The 21742-nt window shown below is 32.1% G+C and overlaps 1 protein-coding gene across 1 annotated transcript in view; it reads left to right on the top strand.

The window, feature by feature from the left end:
- LOC146528432 (putative G-protein coupled receptor No18) overlaps nucleotides 1-21742 on the top strand; it is a 35755-nt gene that overhangs the window by 1509 nt on the left and 12504 nt on the right. Inside the window, exon 2 of the mRNA XM_085203570.1 lies at nucleotides 20608-21079. Coding sequence (XP_085059696.1) covers nucleotides 20647-21079 — 433 coding nt within the window. The 5' untranslated portion in view covers nucleotides 20608-20646. The remainder of the gene's footprint in view (nucleotides 1-20607; nucleotides 21080-21742) is intronic.

Here is a 21742-nt window from a genome sequence, read left to right as displayed (position 1 = left end):
GGAGATAAAAAAGCTGCATGTTGCGAAACGTCAAATAATCCAAAGATCAAAGTCACGATTCCTTTGTCCATTTTCCTGTCAAACCTTTTTCATTCACTAATGTTGTAATGCTCTTATAGTCATTCTAATACTTTCTTTTAATACGTTCTTCTAATACGTTTTGTAGAAACCAAGAGATATTATTTTACTTCGATATTTAAAATAAAATATGATGATAAATAGAGCGGAAAGTGGAGAACAGAGTGACTTAACATTAGGTTCCCTACCTAAAAAATAATTTAGTTTTTTTTATCCTCTCGTAATTTACCCTCTAACAAAGGTAGAAAGCGAAAATCTAATCCAGCATTTGTATTCTAGCGTAGTTTTGTAATGTGTAATAAATTTTGTGCAAGCTAAATTTATCAGTAGCGAGACAGGTTAAGGTGACTGGAATTTATGTTAATATATATTTATTTATATATGAAATTCTATTATGTTTGCCTCTACATTCCCTTCTTGGCTCAACCATTTGTGATAAGGTTTTTATGTATTTTGACTTCGTAACTTCATATATTCAACTTATTTTAGGCTAGGCGAAGGGGCACAGACGTGCGACTGTAAACGTGACATGTTGTGGATTCGATTCCCATTCGTGGAAACTTGTAATTCCTATATAAGTTCCGCCAATCAACACACAATGTTCCGGAATTCGGGCGGAAAGTGGAAAACGGCAGTATCTTAATGGGAACGAAGTGTCTAATACGATATTTCCAGGTTCCCTTTGCCTACCCTGCTATATGCTGGATATAGAAAAACAATTACGCAACGACCATACAGGTGAAATTCCAGGTATAAGCTTATGTAAGTTATAATCTTCGTTCCTGAGCTCATTACAGGTTGGTACTAAAACTGACAAACATGGAATATTTATTGCGTGAAGGAGGAAGTATTTCCGGTTAAAGTTTAGGCTATGTAAACTTATATGAGGCTTACTTACTATCTACCTAATGTATATATAAGGTACTTAATAGAGGTCTATCAGCATTATATAAACTTTTTAAGCATATCTGAGGCCGTCGAGACTCAATGGGCGTCTTACTTGAAACGCGTTGATGATGATGATGATAGATTCCATGGAATGATAATGAAAGTAGGGATTAATGAAACGGAAAAATATTTTTAACATGTCTCAAAAAATTACGGAAAATGGGAGAATAAACTAACCTAACACAAGGTTCCCTTTAGTTATACAGCAATGTGGTAAAAATAATAATTAATTTACGTTAGTGTACGTTTATAAATAAAATCCTATTTCCATTGTGCTATAGAAATTAGAGCGCAGAGTTCGGCCTCTCAAATTAAAGAGGGAAATGGAGTCTTTTAGCACTAGGTTCTAAGTGATGAGTTGGAACTCTACGCCGTTCTTATTAATTAATCTTTACTAAGATCGCTTACATATAATGATATATGGTTATTCCTTCATCGTATTTCATATAACCGAAGTTCATTATAGTTCCTGATTAACAGCGTTCGAGTATTTATTACTGTGCCAGCTGCAAGCCTAACTGTTACAACGTAGATCTAACAGTAATTGTTTGTGTTTGTATGTTTATATATATATATATATATAAACATACTATGTGTGTGTGTGTAGCTCCATCGTGGCGTAGTAGACGCAATGGTCGTCAGTTCGATTCCTTTTAAGTGGGATGCAATTATTTTAATTTATCCGCTTTTACTATATAATGCGGCGTTGAATTCTGCCTCTCAAATCTCAAATTTGGGCGGTCTTGGTACATTATAGGTTTTCCTTTATTGTAGTGAATATAATCAGCTTAGTTGATTTTAAATGTTACTAATTTTCTAACTTTGTATATACATAAATAGTGCAGAATTGTATAATTTTATGGGTTATAAACCGTTGTAACAAACATTATACATTTTCTGAGGGAGCACAGTAACTGTACTGAGTTTCTACGCGGAAGAATATTTACATATATAATACACTCAAATATTTAAACATTCCTTTATTTGAATACAGTACGTTGTTAAGCACCGCATTTTATTATTTCTTAATATGAAAAAAAACAATGCAGGACAGAGTAAAAGAATGTTAGTACAACAATTATAATATTATTCCTACTAATTCCGAATGAAAGAAATTGTATATAGAAACAAAAATAACAGAATTGCTTAAAAGCTGTAATAAACTTCTATAGTCCTTTTGTGTGAGGTGATAAAACCCAGTGTTATACTTTGGTGTAACCAGAAGAGGAAAATTTTAACCATTTTATACTATAATAAATATTTACTAGATATTTTCACTTTCTCCGCTCGAGTGAGACAAAATGCGGCGTTATGTACCGCAAATAAGTATTTAAAAAAAATACTGTACTGTAAATACAGTCTGTTTTATTAGATTCGTGCTTATAAACTAAAATTTTAAGAAAAATCAAACGCAAACAGTTCACGGTGTTGGACTCCGCCATCCATCATTACTTCGAGTAAGAACCGACCTTACAACCATCACGTATACTAGCCAAGCTTTTTTCCACTAAACTACTTATAGGATATAACAAAAATCGAGTAGATATTAATAAAATTTTAGCAACTCAAAATGTTCAACTCGCACAAGTTTTATATTAAAAATATCACTTCAAGCTGGGGCCCTGTAAAGTTTCTTAAATGTCAGATCAGTCTACGATCTATAATTAAACTGTTTGCGAGAGGCAGTTCAGATAATTGAATAGTTCTCCAGTCATTTTGAATGAAGTTATTTATAGTTACTTTTTTTAATGTAAACATCTTTTAAGTAGCATTTGGCCTATGCTCAGTCGAATTTCAAAAGAATAAAAATAATTCTTATAAGATTACTTCGTTATCAACTTGCTCCAGAATTTAGCGGAAAATGAGGAACGTAACGTAGAAGAGAGGTTGTCTTAATAGTAATTTCCTAGGTTCCCTCTGCCTACCGTACTATCTGCGGGATACAGTGTGATTGATACAAAAGAAAAAAAGTAATATAAATAGCTAAATGTATAATAATATTAAAAATTAACCCTATTTTATAGTGTCATTGGTAAACAAAAGGGGGTGTATCTATTCATTATCAACTCGCCATAAATCACTAGGCGTACAAACTCCCCTCCTTGATGAATTACTAATTGACATTATGTTATTGTTTTCTAAATAATATTATCTTTGGAATACTGTAATTAGTAGTTATATAGCGTTTTTATGAACTAGATGGAGGTTAAATATGTTTTTTAATTAAGAACTGATAAGACTTATTCATTTTATGTCAAGTACTAATAGGTAACATATTAAAAGAGGCAGCTCATTTTTCGGTATAGAAATGCAATACTGGAACTTAGTGTAAAGACACTCTGTTCTGTTCGTCACCGTTCTTTATCCCTCGTAAGGAACATGAAATAAGCATTTTTACAAGAGCGAGTAAAAAGGAAAATAATTACTTCAAAAGGGATTAAACCCACTACCATTTCGCTACCAGTCAAACGCTCATCATCAAGCATTACATCACAATAATTAACGAGTGTATAGCTTATATACCTCGATAAACGGACCATCCGACCAAAAAAATATTTTCAGATTCGTAGAAATTCTAGTAGTTCTTGAGAAAAGCCAAACCAAACGAACTCTTCAGTTTTATTATATAAATAGTAAAGAACTCTAGATAAATAAAACAATTGTGCTAGATTTTCTTATATTTCATATAAGTTTACACTACAAAGTTGTTATGCTGTTTATGTCGTTGACAGGGATGACATCTTGAAGGATTTTTCTCTTATGCAGAATTTCTTATGGTAAATATTTATGTGACACATAAATAAATTTGTATATATTAAAATATAAATGAATGTATCTTGGTATATATAATTTTTGGTAAATATTAAAGAAAAAACCTTATTTGCCCTAATAATTGGTTAATTTTTTTTTAAAATAGAGAGAACCAAGTGCCAAAACACTCAGCCTGAATTCAAGACATTGCGTTTTGGAAATTAAACTAGCGGAACTCAACGCTAAAAATTGCTTACTAGAGCGGAGAAAATAACATAATGAATTCCTTCACACTATCAAACCCACAATCACATCTGCTATATAATAATTATAGTGGAAAAGCCTAAAATAAAAGATAAAAATACGATTTTTAGTATTTTTAGAGATAAATCTCACAATTAATCTGAAATCATTGAAAAATTGAAGAATCTTTTCCGCATCAGATGAAGATTTCTTTGTTCTTAACATAAAAAGAAAACAAAAACAAATATATTTAAGTGTCCAAATGCGCTTGATGTTTTGACGAGGGTGTGATCACGTGGCGGGACGTCAGGTGACAGTGGAGAGCGTGTTGGGACGTGAGGTCCCACGCACCTGTAGGTTTTACTTAATAATATTGAGAAACGTGATGAAATTTGCTTATTTTGATCTTTTCTTATTTGTTTTATTATCTATTTTATGTATATATACAATAAGTAAAAATAAATTAAAATACAATTCTTACCATAAGTAGGAATCGAACTCGCAACTAATACAGTTAAAAACGCGAAGTACAACACCGTGAAATATTTGATTATAGTAGTGTCATAAGAATAAATATTTTTCCAACGCGTAAAACAAATTTGACGTGTGCCATACATTATTGATGAGCCCCCTACGCCCGTTACAACTTTATGAACAGTTCTTGACAAAAGCTCGATTTAAATATTAATAGTAATATCGACTATCGTATTTTTAAAACCACGTTACAGTGGCGAGGTAGCACAGTCATGTAATTAAAAATGTGGCAGGTTATGGGTTCGATTCTCAGTCGAGGAAATGAAATATTTTAATATTTTATTGTCACTTATTCGCTTTGGAGTCGAGGTACAAGAACTGCGTTTCCCATTTTCCGTCAAATTCTCGAGGCATTGCGTGTTGAGTGATGAAACTCAATGCTGTGCTTTGTCTTTTTTTTCGTTACAAGAGCGAGGAAATGAAAATATTAAGTAGGTATTTCTCCTTCTTTAGCATCGTAACGTCGTAGCGTTTTACGGGATTATATTGATTTCTGCTCTGGTAAAACAGGGCATCCTCTCTTCCACTGTAACGTCTGGAATTCGGGTTCAAAGAAGAAAACGGAGAGTTTTGACATTAGATTCTTCCTCTGGCTGCCCTGCCTTGCGGAATAATACGAGAAGCTTACAAAAAGGCGAAAATGGACTAAAATTATTTTCTCTTTAATTATCTCCTTCGTGATATTGTATTTTCAGCAGATATATGTTTATTATTTAACCCTATATTCAAAACTATTTTGTATATCTATTGAAATTCTATGTGAACATTGTTACGACCAGCTTCAGCCAATTAAGTTATTTGTTTTCATTCAGCCATGTTGAAATTTCTATACGGTTGTTACAAGTTTTGTTGTTAGCACCTTTGTAGAGAGGTTTTTATAAAACTCTGTAATACAATTCCATTTTGAATACCAAAAAAATTGTTAATAATAATTGTTTTTTTTTTTACTTTACGCTTTATCCCGCACATAGCAGGGTAGACGGAAGGAACCTGATAACCTAGAGTTATGACACTCCGCTCCCAATTAAAACGTCATTCCCCACTTTCTGCTGAATTCTTGAGGAATTGCTGGTTGAGCGCTGGAATTCAACGGGGTGCTTTGCCTTGTTACCACAGCGAAGAAATGAAAATATTTCAAATTTAATTTCCCCGAACTTGAATCGAATCCACAACCGTTGCGTTTACAGTCGCAGAGTAGGAATAGAACTCACGCTCTTCTCACATACTTTTACCAACTGAACCAAGGTGGAACCAGATAAATAAATTAAGAAATAATACAAATATTTGATATGTATAAAATTCCTATACATATATTTGTCTAGACAAGCAATTACTATTAAAATTGAGGGCACCGTGGCGCCATAATTTTAATAGTACATAATATTAATATAGTCTTGTCAAGGTAGCGATGCTTGTGGGTTCGATATCCAGTCTGGAGAATTATTATGTTTAAATCATTTTTATTATTACATTTTACTATTACTTGAAATATTTAATATTTTCATTTCTTCGCTATAGAGTTCCACCACTGAATACAAAATGCCTCTAGTAGAAGAAGTGTCTTAATTGCAACGGAACACTAGGTTCCCAGGTTCCCTCTACCTACCCTGCTAAGTACGAGTTATAGCGTGAAGCAAAAAAAAATATTATATAAAAAAGTTATATTTTTTACTATCTATCTCACTTCCCTATGTTTTTCGAGTCTTCTCGTTTTCAGTTGAGTGATCAACCCAATGTCGAATGTGCACATTATTCGTTTTTACCAAGACCTTTGACCTTTTGACAAAGGAAGGCGCGTACTTCAGCTTTAACTGAAAGCTGGGCAAAGTTTGATCACCTATTAAGTTATCAAAAGATTTTCGATGTACGACTATTTACTTTTTGCAATTGTGTGGAAGTTGAGAGAGAATATGCGGGTACTTTTTTCATGTTTGTATTACTAAAAATATAAAAAAAAGTCTTCGACAATTTTCTTTATTTTCATTTTAGCTTATAGCAAGCGCGAGTCGGGATCGCTTACCGAGGGTTCCGTACAAAAATTGGAAACCTTGTCTCACTTGAACTAACGGCTTTATAAGGGTTCCGTTTTCCTTTAGAGGTAAGAAACCCTGAAAATAGAATTCGTTTTAGGACATCAACGCTGTCTTAATCTGAACCCCATTTTGGTAAAACGAAAGGAAAATATTTTTAATTTATCTTTGTTTTTGAAAAAAATCTTTTAAAACAATTCAATACTATTTTAGATTCAGAATTTTTAGTCCCTGTGATAAAATTTAAAAAGGGTCATAATAATATTTCTATAATAAAATGCTATTTTAACATATTTTAATAGTAGTCTATGTTTACAAGGTAGGGTCTTCAACCTTTTCAGAGCAACGCCACGAGTAAATGTAGGTAGGTGTTTTATTTTCACTTTACAGCTTATGTTAAGTATGGCGATAAATTTCGTTAATTTTAGCGTTTTGTTTATGATAATGACTTGCCTGTTTCCGGAATGATAGGAATATATTTATATAAAAGGTGGTTGAGGTATCTTAATTTTAGCTTAGAGTGAGATGAAAAGTTTTGGAACAATTTTTGTTTATTTATTTTTTGATTAGCTTCCTACTTGTTGCTACGTGCGGGATACGGCGTGAAACAAAAAATATTTCTTATTTTTTTAGGTACAGTAATTACTTTATTCCGCATACAGCAAAGTAAGCAAAGGGAACAGTGTCAAAGCTCTCCGCTCTTGACCTTACGACTGAATTCAAAACAGCGTATTGAGTATCGGGACTTAACGCCGCGCTCCGAGTGGATATCGAACCCACAATCATCGCGATTACTGTCAAAATGCTGCTGATATTATGTTTATCAATATTATTTATTGATTTAAATTTTGAGAAATGCACTTAAAGGTGCACTAAGGAAATGGAATGTTATTCCTTTTATCTCCAAAAGTATACTTCAAAAGAAGACCGAGCAAGTATAGTTTCAATTGCCACTTTAAAAACTTCTTAGAGTTAAGTACATAAAAGTGTTAAATATAATGTGCTATCTTAGCCTTTAGTCTTTTCGATATGTGTATTTGTCGTTTAGTTTCTGAATCATCCCACATAGCAGGAGGAAGATCATAGTGTCAAGACACTCTGACACTATGATCTTCCTCCATTCCTTCCAAATTCGAGAAATTACTAACAGAGAGATTTCTCTAAATTCATACGTAATTTTCCATTTTACATCTTAAAGTATATTTATATTATAATTATAATTAGTCCCCCATAGTCCCTAAATAGAGAGTGGCGTCCCCAATAAAGGGTTTGCTGTTTCTTACGATAAATTATACAAAACTTTGTAACAATAAACGTAAATCATCTGTAAACGAACATTTCGGACTACAAAATTAATTATAATGCAAAATATATCTTGGTTTCGTGAAGGATTTATTTAAATAATATTTTACAAGTAGTTTTAATATGTTTTTTTTTATATTTGAAATGTTAAAATATCATCCGACACTTGGGAAAGAATAATATTTAATTAGAAAACGTTTAAAAATTTGAATGTAAAGGGATTTGGACCTATTCCTTTTGGAAGCCGTTCAATAGAAACGTCAACAATATAAATAAATTGTAACAAACGTGCCATACACACGCTATAGTGATTAGAGCGCTTGGACAAATTGAATTCGAAAAGTTATGTGTTTAGTAGCGTAACTTAACGCTGCGCTATGTCTAGTCCAGAATACAATAAAAGTGTGTTGATATTATCTTTATGAATTGTTATCATGAGTTATTCGTATCGTATATCGTATATAAGTTTCAAAGTCATCTAAAAGCCCACCTTAACTAGACTCAATGGACCACAAATAGTCCACATTACAGATTCCCAGAGCGTTGCTCTATGAGATTTCAGTGCCATCTGGTACACAATTGCATTGTAAATGCGGCTTGTAGATTGAGGTCCTGTCACTTTGTAGACGAAGAGACTGTGCCTTTTATCTTTTGTATTTTTCAATGGATTTTTTTTAGTCTGTTGGTGTTTTTTTTTAGTTTTTTTTACATGAGATGTTACAAAGCTGGTTGTGATGTAGGCAGGGAAATAATTCATATAAATATTTCTTTTAGTGTAAGTTAATTCCATAGTTATAATAGTTTCTAGCTAAATATAAATATGGTACTCTGGTCTAGATTCCGTTGGTAAGTAATGAATACCAGATCTGTTGAAACTAAAATAGAAATAAAAACATAAATTTGTGATGTTGGTTTCTGCAAGATATATTATTTAACAAGTGTCTTTGAATAGGTGTGAAAAAAAATACAGTCGAATTGATAACCTCTCCTCTTATAGAAGTCGGTTAAAAATACAGCTAAAACATACAAACGTAAAGAAAAATAAACAATGTTATAAAGCTGAAGAGTTTGTTTGGTTGAACGTACTTGTCTCAGGAACTATTCATTCGGTTTGAAAAAATCTTTTGTAATTGGTTATGTACTGTATTATCACGGTTATAATTTGACCGTATATGAATTACTTTGGACGAATACAAATAACTAAGAGAAAACTAGAAACCACGGGTTAAAAACTAAGAGTTTACTTAAATAATATGCTATGTACGTTTCAATTTTCGTTTATTTTAGTTAGTTTTATATTTAGAAATACTTATTATTTTAAAGGAATGCACTTTATCTTTTCGGTCCTTCAACTTTTACACTCGAGACGATTTATTATTATTTACGTGGTAAATTTTATGTTAGCTCTTGCACTATGAGATTGCTTTACATCATATGTAATAGTAAAAATGAACTGTATTCCAAAGGAAATAAGGTCAAAAATCCTATTGTCCGTTCATAGAAATACGCCGATCATTCTACCTGTTTATCTGTTTAAAATGGTTGCCCTAAGGCTGAGAGCACGTGTTAGTGTTCAATGGGCTAGTGTCATAACTAAGAGATTACGGGTTCCAATACCTTTAGTGGGACATATGTATATATATGTTTTTGATTCTGAAATAAATAAAAATACTGACAGATCTTGAATGGTTTAGGACAAGTGAAATTTTTATATATATGTCCTATTCTATCCTGTTTCTATAATATTAAAGGTTCGGCCTATATGGAAAACGGAGTGTCTAAACACTAGATTCGTTCTGAGTACCCTGCTAGCTTGAAGCTAAATAATAATATTTATAATAAAAATATAAGTATCTATCAGATTTGAACTCCCACCCAATAGATACACTATTGTAAATCTATACACACGTCCCATCTGCAAAACCTCTAGGGGGTTAAGTTTGCGTTAGAGGATTAAAGTTATATTACAATAATTAACAGTTTGAGTTATTGTTCGTGTTTAGGCTTAATTTGTATAGGATTATCTGTGATTAGATGTTCTGGAAAACAACAGTGACCTAGTTTTAAATGTTTAGTAGGTTTTAGTAGATTTCAACACTAGTTACTTGTGCTACCACAGTTGTAAAATTTATGATTGTTTAGACTGTGGGATTAAATTGGATGAAAAATATTTATATTGCGGCGTTGAATCTTTTAAAACAATTCCACTCAGTACGCAATTTAAAAATTCGTCAAATATCTGCTAAACTTTTTGATTTATTTTTTTAATTTTTTAATACTTTGCCCTACTTTTGTCTCACAAAGAAATTACATGAAGATAAATCGTATTGTATTATAAAATTATACACGTGGGTGTTGTTACTGCTTTATATATGTAGGGACAAAAGCTATTTCGGAAGTAAAATGGGCCTTACATTTGTGACTGTGACCGCGACGGTTGTGGATTCGATTCCCACTCGAGGGAAAGGGGGGATTTTTTAAATATTTTTATTTGATAGGAACGGAGTGTGTTAACACTATGTTTCCAGGTTCCCTTTACCTCCCTGCTATGTGCAAGATACAGCTGTAATTTTATACCTATAGATATACATATATATACGACTCTTTTGTTAATGAGTTACTAACAGAGAACCTACAGACAAAACCACTGCATTTAGAAAGTTGAAATTTGGCATGTAGGTCATTTAGAAACACTAAGGTAACACTAGAAGATTAGTCAAAATTGCTACGAGATGGGAATATCCGAGATTTTCTATTTTAATTATTAAAATCCACGCAAACAAAGACGACTATTATATATTTGTAGTTGTATATAATATTTCGACCTTATTTAGGATATATATATTATTTTTGCTGCTATCATTGAAAATTGTGCCACGCTCTAGTTCTTTTTGTTTAATTTAAAACCAAAAAAAAATTATAATACCGACTCTATATCAAAAGAATAACAATGCCTGGTATTCAACGATTTGAATTTTTTATGCCTTATAACATCTACTTCCTTGTATAAGTCGAATTTAAAATATTATTCATTAAAGTAGATTTTTACAATTATATTTAGCACGCAACACAGCTTCACGCTTTATCCCTAACGGGGAGTCAGAGAGAATGGAGGCCAAACGCTACGGTCTCTACATACCTCTTTCGCCTCGTCCACTGTCATCAACCTCTTCATACATGCTCTTGGGAGGTCCTCATCATAGCTATATATCATGAGGATCGTACCCAGAATATATTATTAACTATTAACGGCTCTTCTCAGCAGAACTGCCTTCCGAACCGGTGGTAGCTTTTTGTTGACATGTACATTCGACGATTCAAAAGTGCTTTTATAGTTTATTTGAATAAAGAATATTTTGAATTTGAATTTGAATTATTTTTAATGATCGCCCGAAAGCTTGGTATTCATTTCGGTCAATTTTAACTAAAAAATCTAGTTTCAGCTATAATTTCAATTGCACACTAATTATTTTATAGTTAAAAAGGCTATCTACGGGACAAACGTTTGAATTACAGCAAAATTATTTCAAACACAAAAGTTTTTTTTTTCCATAGTACCCTGACAAAATCTAGTGATGATACACTGCATCATGAAACTGCAGAAAGAAAAAATAGTAATTTACCCAGGTAACAATACAAACCACAACGATCACGTTTACCTGTAACTCTGTTCTACTAAAACATTAATTGTAACGTCTATAGCTATATAATTAGAATTAATTAGTACCTAATTTAATAAATAATTAACCTGAAATTTGATAATTATTTTAAATATATAGTCCTATATATATCCAGTACGCTCGACGGCCGCAAGCCGAGTATTAGCTTTCACGCATATTGCAGTGTTTTTATCTCGTTATGAGAGCGACGAAATTAAAATATTAAATACTTAATTTCGAATGGGATTCGAACCCACAATCTGTCGCGTTTAGAGTGGCACGCTTGCGCCCTACACCATGACTGGCCTCAGAATAAGTTGTAAGACAATAAATCATCTTGGCAGAAAGTAATTAGGGAACAAGCACCCAATTAACTAGTTCTACTATTATTAAGTTATTTTTTTAAAATTTTAATTGACGCATTTACGATGCACATATGAAATGTAAATAAGTTGTTTTTTTTTAACGTTCACTTATATTGTTCAGGTTATGGGTTTCATTCCCACTCGAGGTAATGAATGATTCTCATTTCCTCGCTCTGGTAACAAAGTAAAATGCTTGAATTCTACCACACAGCATGTTTCGAAATTGAAAGGAAAGTTGACATTGGAGTATTTTAACACTAGGTCCTCCCTAAATACGCTGCTATATAATATACAGAGAAAAGTTAAAAAAATAATAATAAATAAAATAATAAAAAAACGCTACCAAGCTTTTCTCCAAAATGGGTGAAAAGTAAAAAATGGTTGCTCTATTCTGAATATGTCGCTTTGATCGACATTTTTTTCTTTTTTTCCATATAATAAACCAAAACTAATTTAAAACTAATGCTATGATACAAGTTTGAGCTCGCATTTTTTGCTGTCAGAGAAGTTTTGAAAACGTGTAATAAAAGCTACCGATTTCCCAAACCAATATATTTTTTTCTTAATTTAAACTTACTGTAGTTTGCATGGGCACAAGTGTGTGACTGTAAACGAAATTGTTTATGGGTTCGATCCTCACTCAAGGAAATCAAATATTTATTTAAATTAATATTTTCATTTTTTCGCTCTACTCTCGAGGTAAAGCGCGGCGTTGAATTCCGCCACTCAATACGCAATGCCGGCGAAAAGGAGTTTATAGTGTTGATAGATGAATAAAAAATCTACTCATTACATTACACTAAATGTATTGTATATATATAATGAAGGCTATCGTGACGTCGTAGGTTCGATTCTCACTCCGGGGAGTGAATTATTTTCATTTCCTCGCCCTCTGGTAACAAGAAAGTTTTTGAGTTAATAAATGTGCTAAATTTCACGTATGTAGATTAATTGGCTTACGAGTTATCAAGGGCTTAAAAGTAGCTTGAACTGGTTCGTGTAACACACACATTGCGAGCTTTTTACTTGGCTGAACACGCTGGGGCATGTCTTGATTTTGTTAAAATTACTTTTAAACCAATTTCAATTACCTTTATACGATTAAATGCTGAAGTAATTTGTTATGTTAATGTCATGTGAAAATTATACACTGTTTTAGGGTTATGTTATGTTTTTCAGAATGTATAACCTGAAAAACGTATCAAAAGAAAAAAGACAAAAACAAAAGAAAAGAACATACTTTGTAGCATTATAAAACTACACATTTGGTTCAGGATTTTCATTTCAGCGTTTTAGTAGACATAACACAATAATAAAACCAAGCCGCGGTGAGTTTTACAAACCGACGTGCAGAAAATTAGGCGGAAGGTAGAGAAAGGAGAGTTTTAACCGCACTATATGCAAAAAAACGAGAAATTAAGCAAGTAAAATTTAAATACCTTTATGTTCATAAAACCTAAAAAACTAGTTTTTCGATTAATTATGGCGATTCGAGGGTCAGTCTCCTTTAAAAACATTATCAACAATACTATAAGAATATACAAGCTGAAAGTCCACTAGAGAATGAATGAAGAGATTGATGACGGTGTATGAGGCGGAAGTGGTATATTGTGGTCATTTTTCACACTCCGCCCTCAATGCGTACCACGCAAGGGATAATACGTGAAGGTAATAAAATATTAGTTAACAACGAAATAGACCCATTAAACCCATTCAAATAATTAGTTTTTATTTTTTTTTTAAATTATAAAAACTCCCCTCTGGTAAGTGCGGTGTTGTGTTCCGCCACAAAACATGTAATGTCTCGACACTAGCTTCTCTTTGTCAACGCAGCTATGCTCCCGAGTAAAAATAAAAATAAAATATTAAATACTTTTTACATGCAAATCCCTCCGCAGTATTTTGTTACGAACAAAAAACGTGAAACAAGTTAAAATTAAAAATAAATAATGTAAATGTAGCTTTTTCTTATCTTTCTTTATAAAAGAGATTTTTTCACGTTTCAACATGCCAGTGACAGCGCTCTACCGTGACAATGTAGGTAGGAGACGTTTTAGAAAAATGATAATAATTTACCTCATTCTTCATTTTATTATTTTAGAATGATTAATTATAACTTCCTATTTTCGTAATGAATGAATGCTTGCTGGTTTATTGTGAATTTTTAATTAAGATTTGCTTAACAACAACATATATAGTTTAAAGATTTTTAATCATACATCTAAATAAAATTGAAGTGTCTGTCTGTGAAAACAAGTTTTTCTAAGCTTTTTTAATATTTTTTTGTCTATCTGGTTTTCTTCTTGTTCGGGCTAATCTCCATAACAGCTCAACTAAAGTTTATAATTTCACATTGATCTGTAACTCCCTATTACCCAAAGTTACAGTTAGTTAATTTTTTTTCCGGAATTCTGTATTAATGTAGATAAAAAAGACAGTTTTAATTTTATTGGGCCGAGGAAACATATAGGAAGGAAACGTATAGGAATTTAAGAGGAGAAAAACACCAAACTACTTATCATTCCTTAGGTTCACCACGCCTATTACTTTGCAGAGAGACGAACGATACCAGTTCCTATTTCCAATGCAGTGCTCAGTCAAGCTACCCACCCTTACAAGTCCTTTCTCTGTCTAACTAAATTCCAAACGATCTTACTAATTCCGCCTGAAATAAGTTCTAGAAGTAAGCTGATGAACTTGACAACTTAAATGAAGGTAACGTTTGCGTTAAACTGTCGTCGTAACTTTCACAAGTAAAAATTATTTGCTCCAACAAAGCTATATAAATATGAAAAAACCTAATGTCTACTTTATTTTATGGACGACATAATTTTAATGAAAAAATAAATGGAACCCACGCTGGGCGCCAAAACTCATATGACCCAAAAAACGTTTAACTTGCTAACGATTATTATGAAACGTTACTTTATTTCTGGCGTCGCATTTAAAAACATATGTACGAAAACAAAATTTCCATTTTTTCCTAAAATTGTATACCACACTGAGCCAAACGAGATTGTTTCTTATTAATACTAAGTTAAGGTGTATAATACTTTAAATTCCAATTTATTGTTTGACATTAACAAATTAAGCATCACATATGGTTTGCTTGTTGAATTTACATTGTTCAGCAAATGAGGTAATTAGTTACAGAAATACTAATTACACTATTATTTGCTTATTACCTTTGTAATAAATGCCTATAATAAATATTTTTTATTAGTAAAATGGTCTTCTTGCGATAAAAAAGACCAGGATGAGGCCAGTGGTGGGCCAGGATTGGATCGTGATTTTAAACGTGACAGGTTGTATTGGGGTATGGGTTTTTATGACGTCTACCTGTTAAAAGATTAATTAATAATTACATTGAATGAACATACGAGTATATTGTTTCATAATGTATATTTAATATGAATGATAAATTACCTCTCTCGATGTATTGTATAATACAAGTATATTACAATACCTGACATATTGGTAATTTATTGATATATCACAGAAAAAAGAATAGTGTATACGAATACTACGAAGATATTATCAATTATTATAAGCCCCCCCCTTACGGAGTGTCTTTACACATTTTTTTTAAAGCTAATCGTAGTTGTTAAGTAAACCTGAATTTTAAATTTCCCTGAGTTAAACTAAATATATTTAAATTGACAAAGCATGCGAAGGTTGCAGTTTCACGATGTATGCTGCAGATAGAAGGAGAAGGCAGAGGGAACCAGGGCACCTAGTGCTAAGGCACTCCGTTCAGATTAAGACATTACCGTTCCCCACTTTCCGCCAAGTTTTGGAGGCATTGCGTGTTGAGAGGCGGAACACAACGTCGCCCCAAGAAATAGTCTACTTAAAAATGAAAATTAATGATTAAAGTGAAAAACATAAAAGGAAGTGACAGGCAGAGATCGTTTGATATGCATCACAGCATCCCCAAGTTTTTAATTCATATTTGCAATTCATTTCCGCTCGGTGTTAAATAACGTAGCCTACATTTCTTAAGTGTAGTTGTAAATGCAAAACGCAGTTATATCTCATTAGGGAAAATCATCTCTTACACCAATGTTTGAATATTGTCGAGTTGTTAATTTAAAGAGAGGAAACTAAATTACAAATGTAATGAGTATGAAAATTGTTGTTTTTTTTAAACTATATTATATTGTTATTAAATAATAGATTTTTTTGTTAACATAAAGAAACTTTCCAATGCATTTGTTTTTAACTAGCGGCGGCTTCGCCCGCTTGAACTATGAATATTTATTACAAATTAATATTATAAGAGAATTATTATGGAGAATGTAATAAATTAATGTTTTTTTTTTGTTGTTAAAAGTAATATTATGTTCTTTATTTTGTTGATGTTTTTTTTTACTATAACTTGTTTAAGCCAACCAGGAACACAAATATTTAACTGAGTTAAAAGAAATGACCGGTAATTGGTAACGTAAGATTTTAAATTTTTACCTTCGTCAAAAGATTTTTATAAGGGTGCTGACATCGACTGGATGTGTCCAGTAATGGACACAAACAGGCTAAACAGATTGATTTATGATCAGCCTCACGCTATATCCCGCATATAGCAGGGTAGACAGAGGTACCTAATGGTATGACACTTCGTTAACCAGTTTTCTCCGCTCATGGCATTGCGTATTGATTGGTGGAACTCTACGCCGTACAATTGATTTACTTTAGCAACAGTTTTAGTTAGAGTAATAGTTTGGAGAAAACGTTTATGTAATATGAATAATTTATGTAAATATTGAAATTGGAAGTTACGACTTCTACATACAGACAGACGCCTAGACTGAGCTATCTATATATATAAAAGGACTTGTCCTCACTGACTGAGGTAAGACGCACGCACAGCCGTAACCGCTCATGGTAGAAACGTGAAATTTGGACTGATGTTTACTTTCGTAATCTGGACGTCCACTAAGAAGGGATTTTGAAAAATTTTAACCCTAAAGGGGTGAAATAGGGGTTGAAAGTTTGTATGGAAAAAAAATTAAATCGTCACCGATTTTTATAAAATTTCAAATTTAGATTTTTAAAAGTATTTAGTTGAATACGTGTTTCATCGTTTTCTAGAATTCTCCGCCTAAGGGTGCAAATAAGGGGTTCAAAGTTTGTATGGAAAAATCTTTAAATCGTCACCGATTTTTACAAAATTTTAAATTTAGACCCTTAAAAATATTTCAGTGAACACATGTTTCGTGGTTTATTAGAATTCACGCAAGCGAAGCTGCGCGCATCCGCTAGTTATTCTATATGCTAAATATTATTTTTGATTCATATTTTAATAAGATCACGAAGCTATCATAACGCACGTCCATGGCACACGTCCAAATGTTAGCACGGTTGTTGTGGGTCCGACCCCCGTTAGGGTCATTCATATTCAAAATTTTCTTTATTTTGCCGATTAAGTCTAAGCGCGGTGTTGAGTTCAACTCAACATGCATTGAGAGGAATTTGAGCTGAGACAAGAAGGGAGTGTCTCGACACTATTTTATCCATGACTACCCTGATCAATGTAATTGTTATATCAAAAAAAAAATTTCAAAATCAATTCTACTAGTATGACTAGAATGTAAAAACTTTTATCTATTTAAGCGTAGATATTTGTTATTTCAAAAGCTTAATTTAATTTAAATTGATTATGTTGATTAAAAGCTTATGTTCATTCTTTTGATCGCTCAAGCAGTAATATTTAACTGAACGCATTTTTTAAGTTTAAATGGGGCAGTTAAAATAAATTGCTGATAACTGGTGATTTATGATGTTAAACTTTTAATGTTTTGTTCGCCAAATGCTGTTTTCCTATATTATATATATTTGAGAGTCGAATTCCTGAAGAATATTTGCTTATAAAATATTTTTATAAAGAAGCAATTAAGATGCATTGGAACAGCATTTGACGGCAAAGTGGTGGTTGCGAGTTTGATCCTTATTCCGAGGAATTCGTTATTTCCGAGGCCAGTCATGGCGTAAGGGCACAAAGTGTGACTGTATAATCGACTGGTTGTGGGTTCGATCCCCACTCGAAAAAATGAAATATTTAATTTAAATGTATGTCGCTGCAAACGGCCACTCAACACAATGCCTTGAATATTCGGCAGAAAGTGGGATACGGAAGTGTCTTAATGAGAATGTCTTAACTAGGTTCCCAGGTTCCCTGTGCCTATCCGGCTATATGCGGGAGACTAAAAAAATATTTTTATATATCCTGATGGGAATTCAACCTATAACCGTCGGGAGTGTAAGTAACTACCTTAATACTCTATTGACCTTTACGAACTACATAGTTGATGTAAAGTAAATGAAAAAAGTTTCATATTTCAGCCTAGTTTTTAAAAGCCTTAAGCTTACCGTTTAAAAGTAAGTTTATGAGATAAAATATTATAAAAAGAAGCTCAGATTATGAACTAAGTGGAGTTTCTAAAGTAATTATGAAATAATATTTTTTTTTTCTCTATAAAACTGAAATGAATATAACTTGATTTGAGAATTTAGATTTAAGTTTGTTTTATTTTTTTATTAGTTTCTTTTATTACTATTTATTACTAATTTATTTATTAAAAAGAAAATAAATATACAATAATATGTACTTCATTTACAAGTTGATATATTTATTGTATATGCAAAATATCATAACAAAACTTCCTCTAATAAGGGTTCTAAAGGGTTTGTCTCATATTCTTATAATTTACTAAGCTAAAAGTCAAAGTTTTAATGTGTTATGTTTGACAATTTCAAACGCAAACAACTTCTTGGTGAAAAACATTAAGGTAATATTACTTTAAGAATATTATGCTAGATGTCTTGTGGCGCAGTTCGTATCGATTGCGGGTTCGATTCCTACTGCGGCAATGCGTGGCTTTGAGGTCGGCCACTAAACATACAATGTTTCATTTTCAAATTCGAGCTAAACGTTAAACATAGAGAACGGAGTGTCTTGACACTAGGTTTTCTATTTCACTCGGCTAGTCTTAAAATTGAATTTACAGTTCCAAATACAATAAAATTAAATATATTCCTTTGCTTTGTATCCACATTGTTTTTACGATACAGAGAAATTACGACGGTACAACTATTAAAACCACCTACAGTTTTCATCGCTGTTGTAATAATAGAATAGTTGTGTAAAAGCGTCTCACAACAATGCTTTTAATATGTACCTATACGTATATTAATATTCGAATATTGCTAAGGTTAAAGTCAATATTTTGATTTTCGTGTTGTTAATTAAACTTTAAATAAAATTCTGCACGTTTTATCTCGCATATAGCAGAAAAGAAACTAGAGACAATAATTATATTCCCGAACGGGGATCTAACTTTCAACCGTCGTGCGTATAATCATTCGAAACCACTGCACCATGACAGCCTTAATCTATCTTATGTTTTTTTTTTTCAGAAAAAAGCGTAAAGATGAAGAAGAGGAAATAGAGAACCCCACAATATAACTACTAATACAATTTCATTATACCTCATAAGTGTAGTCTTAACGACTTCGTAATTTGCCACCTGTAACATCCTATCTCATGAGTAATTTCCTGAACAAAAACCTTCCGGAAAAGGAAGATAATAGCTAATTACAGATATTTATAGCATTTCCATTTCCGTATTTATTATTGCTTATTTTTTGTCTTTTTTCAACGTCGTTTCTATGAGGGAGAAGCAAAGAGAACCTTAAATACTTTTTTAAAACAAATATAAAAATATATTTAGTGAGATTAGCACCCGCGTTTCTGTAAACACAAATAAGTAAGCATAAATATATTTATTTAATGTTTTAAAATACATCAGCTCGACCTTTCTTCGTTACAAACATATAAAAACACTCGTGCCAAATCTGTTCTTGCAAAAACTGATAAACTGACTTATATCCAATAGTAACAGATAACTTAGAAGACTTAGAAGAGTTTTCTTGATAAGTAATAATGAACATTCTAAGACTGCCTTGTGAAGGGGCCTTTAGTAGAGCAGAATTTTAAGAATAGACCTTTTAGTTCTTTATCTACTCGAATGCTCAATTATTTCAATAAAGGTTTTCGTAGGAATTATATTAGCAAATAACTACGTTAAAAACATTTTCAATTGAGAGTTCGTGCACGTATTTAGAGATATATTTTTAAAAATTTTAATATAAATAATAATAATAATTCAATATTATATATTTTTAGTTTCCAAATTCAATAAAATTTTTATTTAGGGTGGAAGCAATACTGGAAGGTATCTTATCAAAGCAGAGAAAATGTACTAAAAATATTCTGAATTCTCGATTATTACACTCCATATATTTTTCAACAATTTGTAGGTGGAGAGTATTAGATGTTATAACAAAGGCAAGGTGCTAATAACAAAAGTTGTAACAGCCGTATAGAAATCCCACCGCCTTAGAATATGAACGTGTGAGGCTCTTTGGCTACAGTCCTAGATAGTGTGTAACATAGGAAAGGGTTAAAACGAATGTTGTTTGGCTCGAGAATATTTTAGATAGGATGAAAAGATAAAGGAAAATATATCTGGCTTTTCTGATACATACAACAAATCCACTTTTCGCGCTTATTCTCTCATAGAAGAGTAGGCAGAGAGAATCTACTATCAAGTCACTACATTCTTTTCTTTTCACCTGAATTGGAAACGTTGTATCTAGATCAACGAAACTCTACAATAATAATATGTTTAATTGTTACAGAGAATGGGGTCACAACATAAGAATCAACGGCGAGCGTAAATGATCTCGATTGCAGACATCGAACTAATAGAAAATATATTAAAATGGAATTCCACAGCAGAAATAGATACAGAAGTATTAACAGACGATGTAAAAGGAACCATGAATCTTACTGGACATGTGTACCATATAATAAATGGTCTAAACGAAAACACTGTTTACAACGAAACAAAGGATAAGACAAGCAATTTTACTAATTCCAGTGAAAATAGTGTTCCTGTGAACGAATATGATATATTCGAAGCTAGTGTTGTAACTATATTGTTTCTTCTGATAGTGGTGACTGTTATAGGCAATACGTTGATAATATCAGCTGTGGTGACCACGAAGAGATTGAGGACAGTTACTAATTGTTTTGTGACAAGTTTAGCAGCAGCTGATCTGTTGGTTGGTATATTTGTCATGCCACCGGCCATAGCCGTCCATATAAGTGGTAAGTGAAATGGTATCAGTCGTTATATAATTTTTGTAATATTTAACTTTTGAACATATCAATGATAGCACGTTTAAATACAAAAATGTTACACATATTATTTTAATAAAAAACAATTATTATAAATCCTATGAAAATTTCCGATTTATAAACTTGATACTGAAAAAAAATAATGCAGTCGTGTCATGCAGTGGAATAGTATCTAACTGTAAATGCAACAGTTGGGTTTTTTTTCGGGACGAATTCAATATAAAATTTCTCGAAATATGAAATGGTAAACAAGGTCTCGGTGAGGGGAGATCGGAGTGTATTGACAATAGATTCCCTCTACCTACTTGCCTATATGAACGAAAAAACTTGAAGCAAAAAAAATATGGGAGTCTCCGCTGACCTGAATCTTGTGACGGAATCGAACCCAACACCTATTTAGATCAAATACACTTAACCTATCACTTATAACTCAACTCAACTTTAGATTGTATCTATTTTGTTTAATGTTTTCCCGTAATATTCTTTAAAACGGGCTTAATATAGATATATTTTAAGCAACTAAGCTTTTAAAAGAAACCTCTTATTAAAGTTTTCCAAACCGCTGAACATAAAGCTTTTCAATTTGCGTTCAATACGCGCCTTCAATACGCCTACCTAGGAATAAATTACTTT

Source organism: Heliconius melpomene, chromosome 19, assembly GCF_056956725.1.
Source record: "Heliconius melpomene rosina isolate 202511_hmr_F chromosome 19, ASM5695672v1, whole genome shotgun sequence".
Lineage (NCBI taxonomy): Eukaryota > Metazoa > Arthropoda > Insecta > Lepidoptera > Nymphalidae > Heliconius > Heliconius melpomene.
This window is presented reverse-complemented; position numbering and strand designations above follow the sequence as displayed.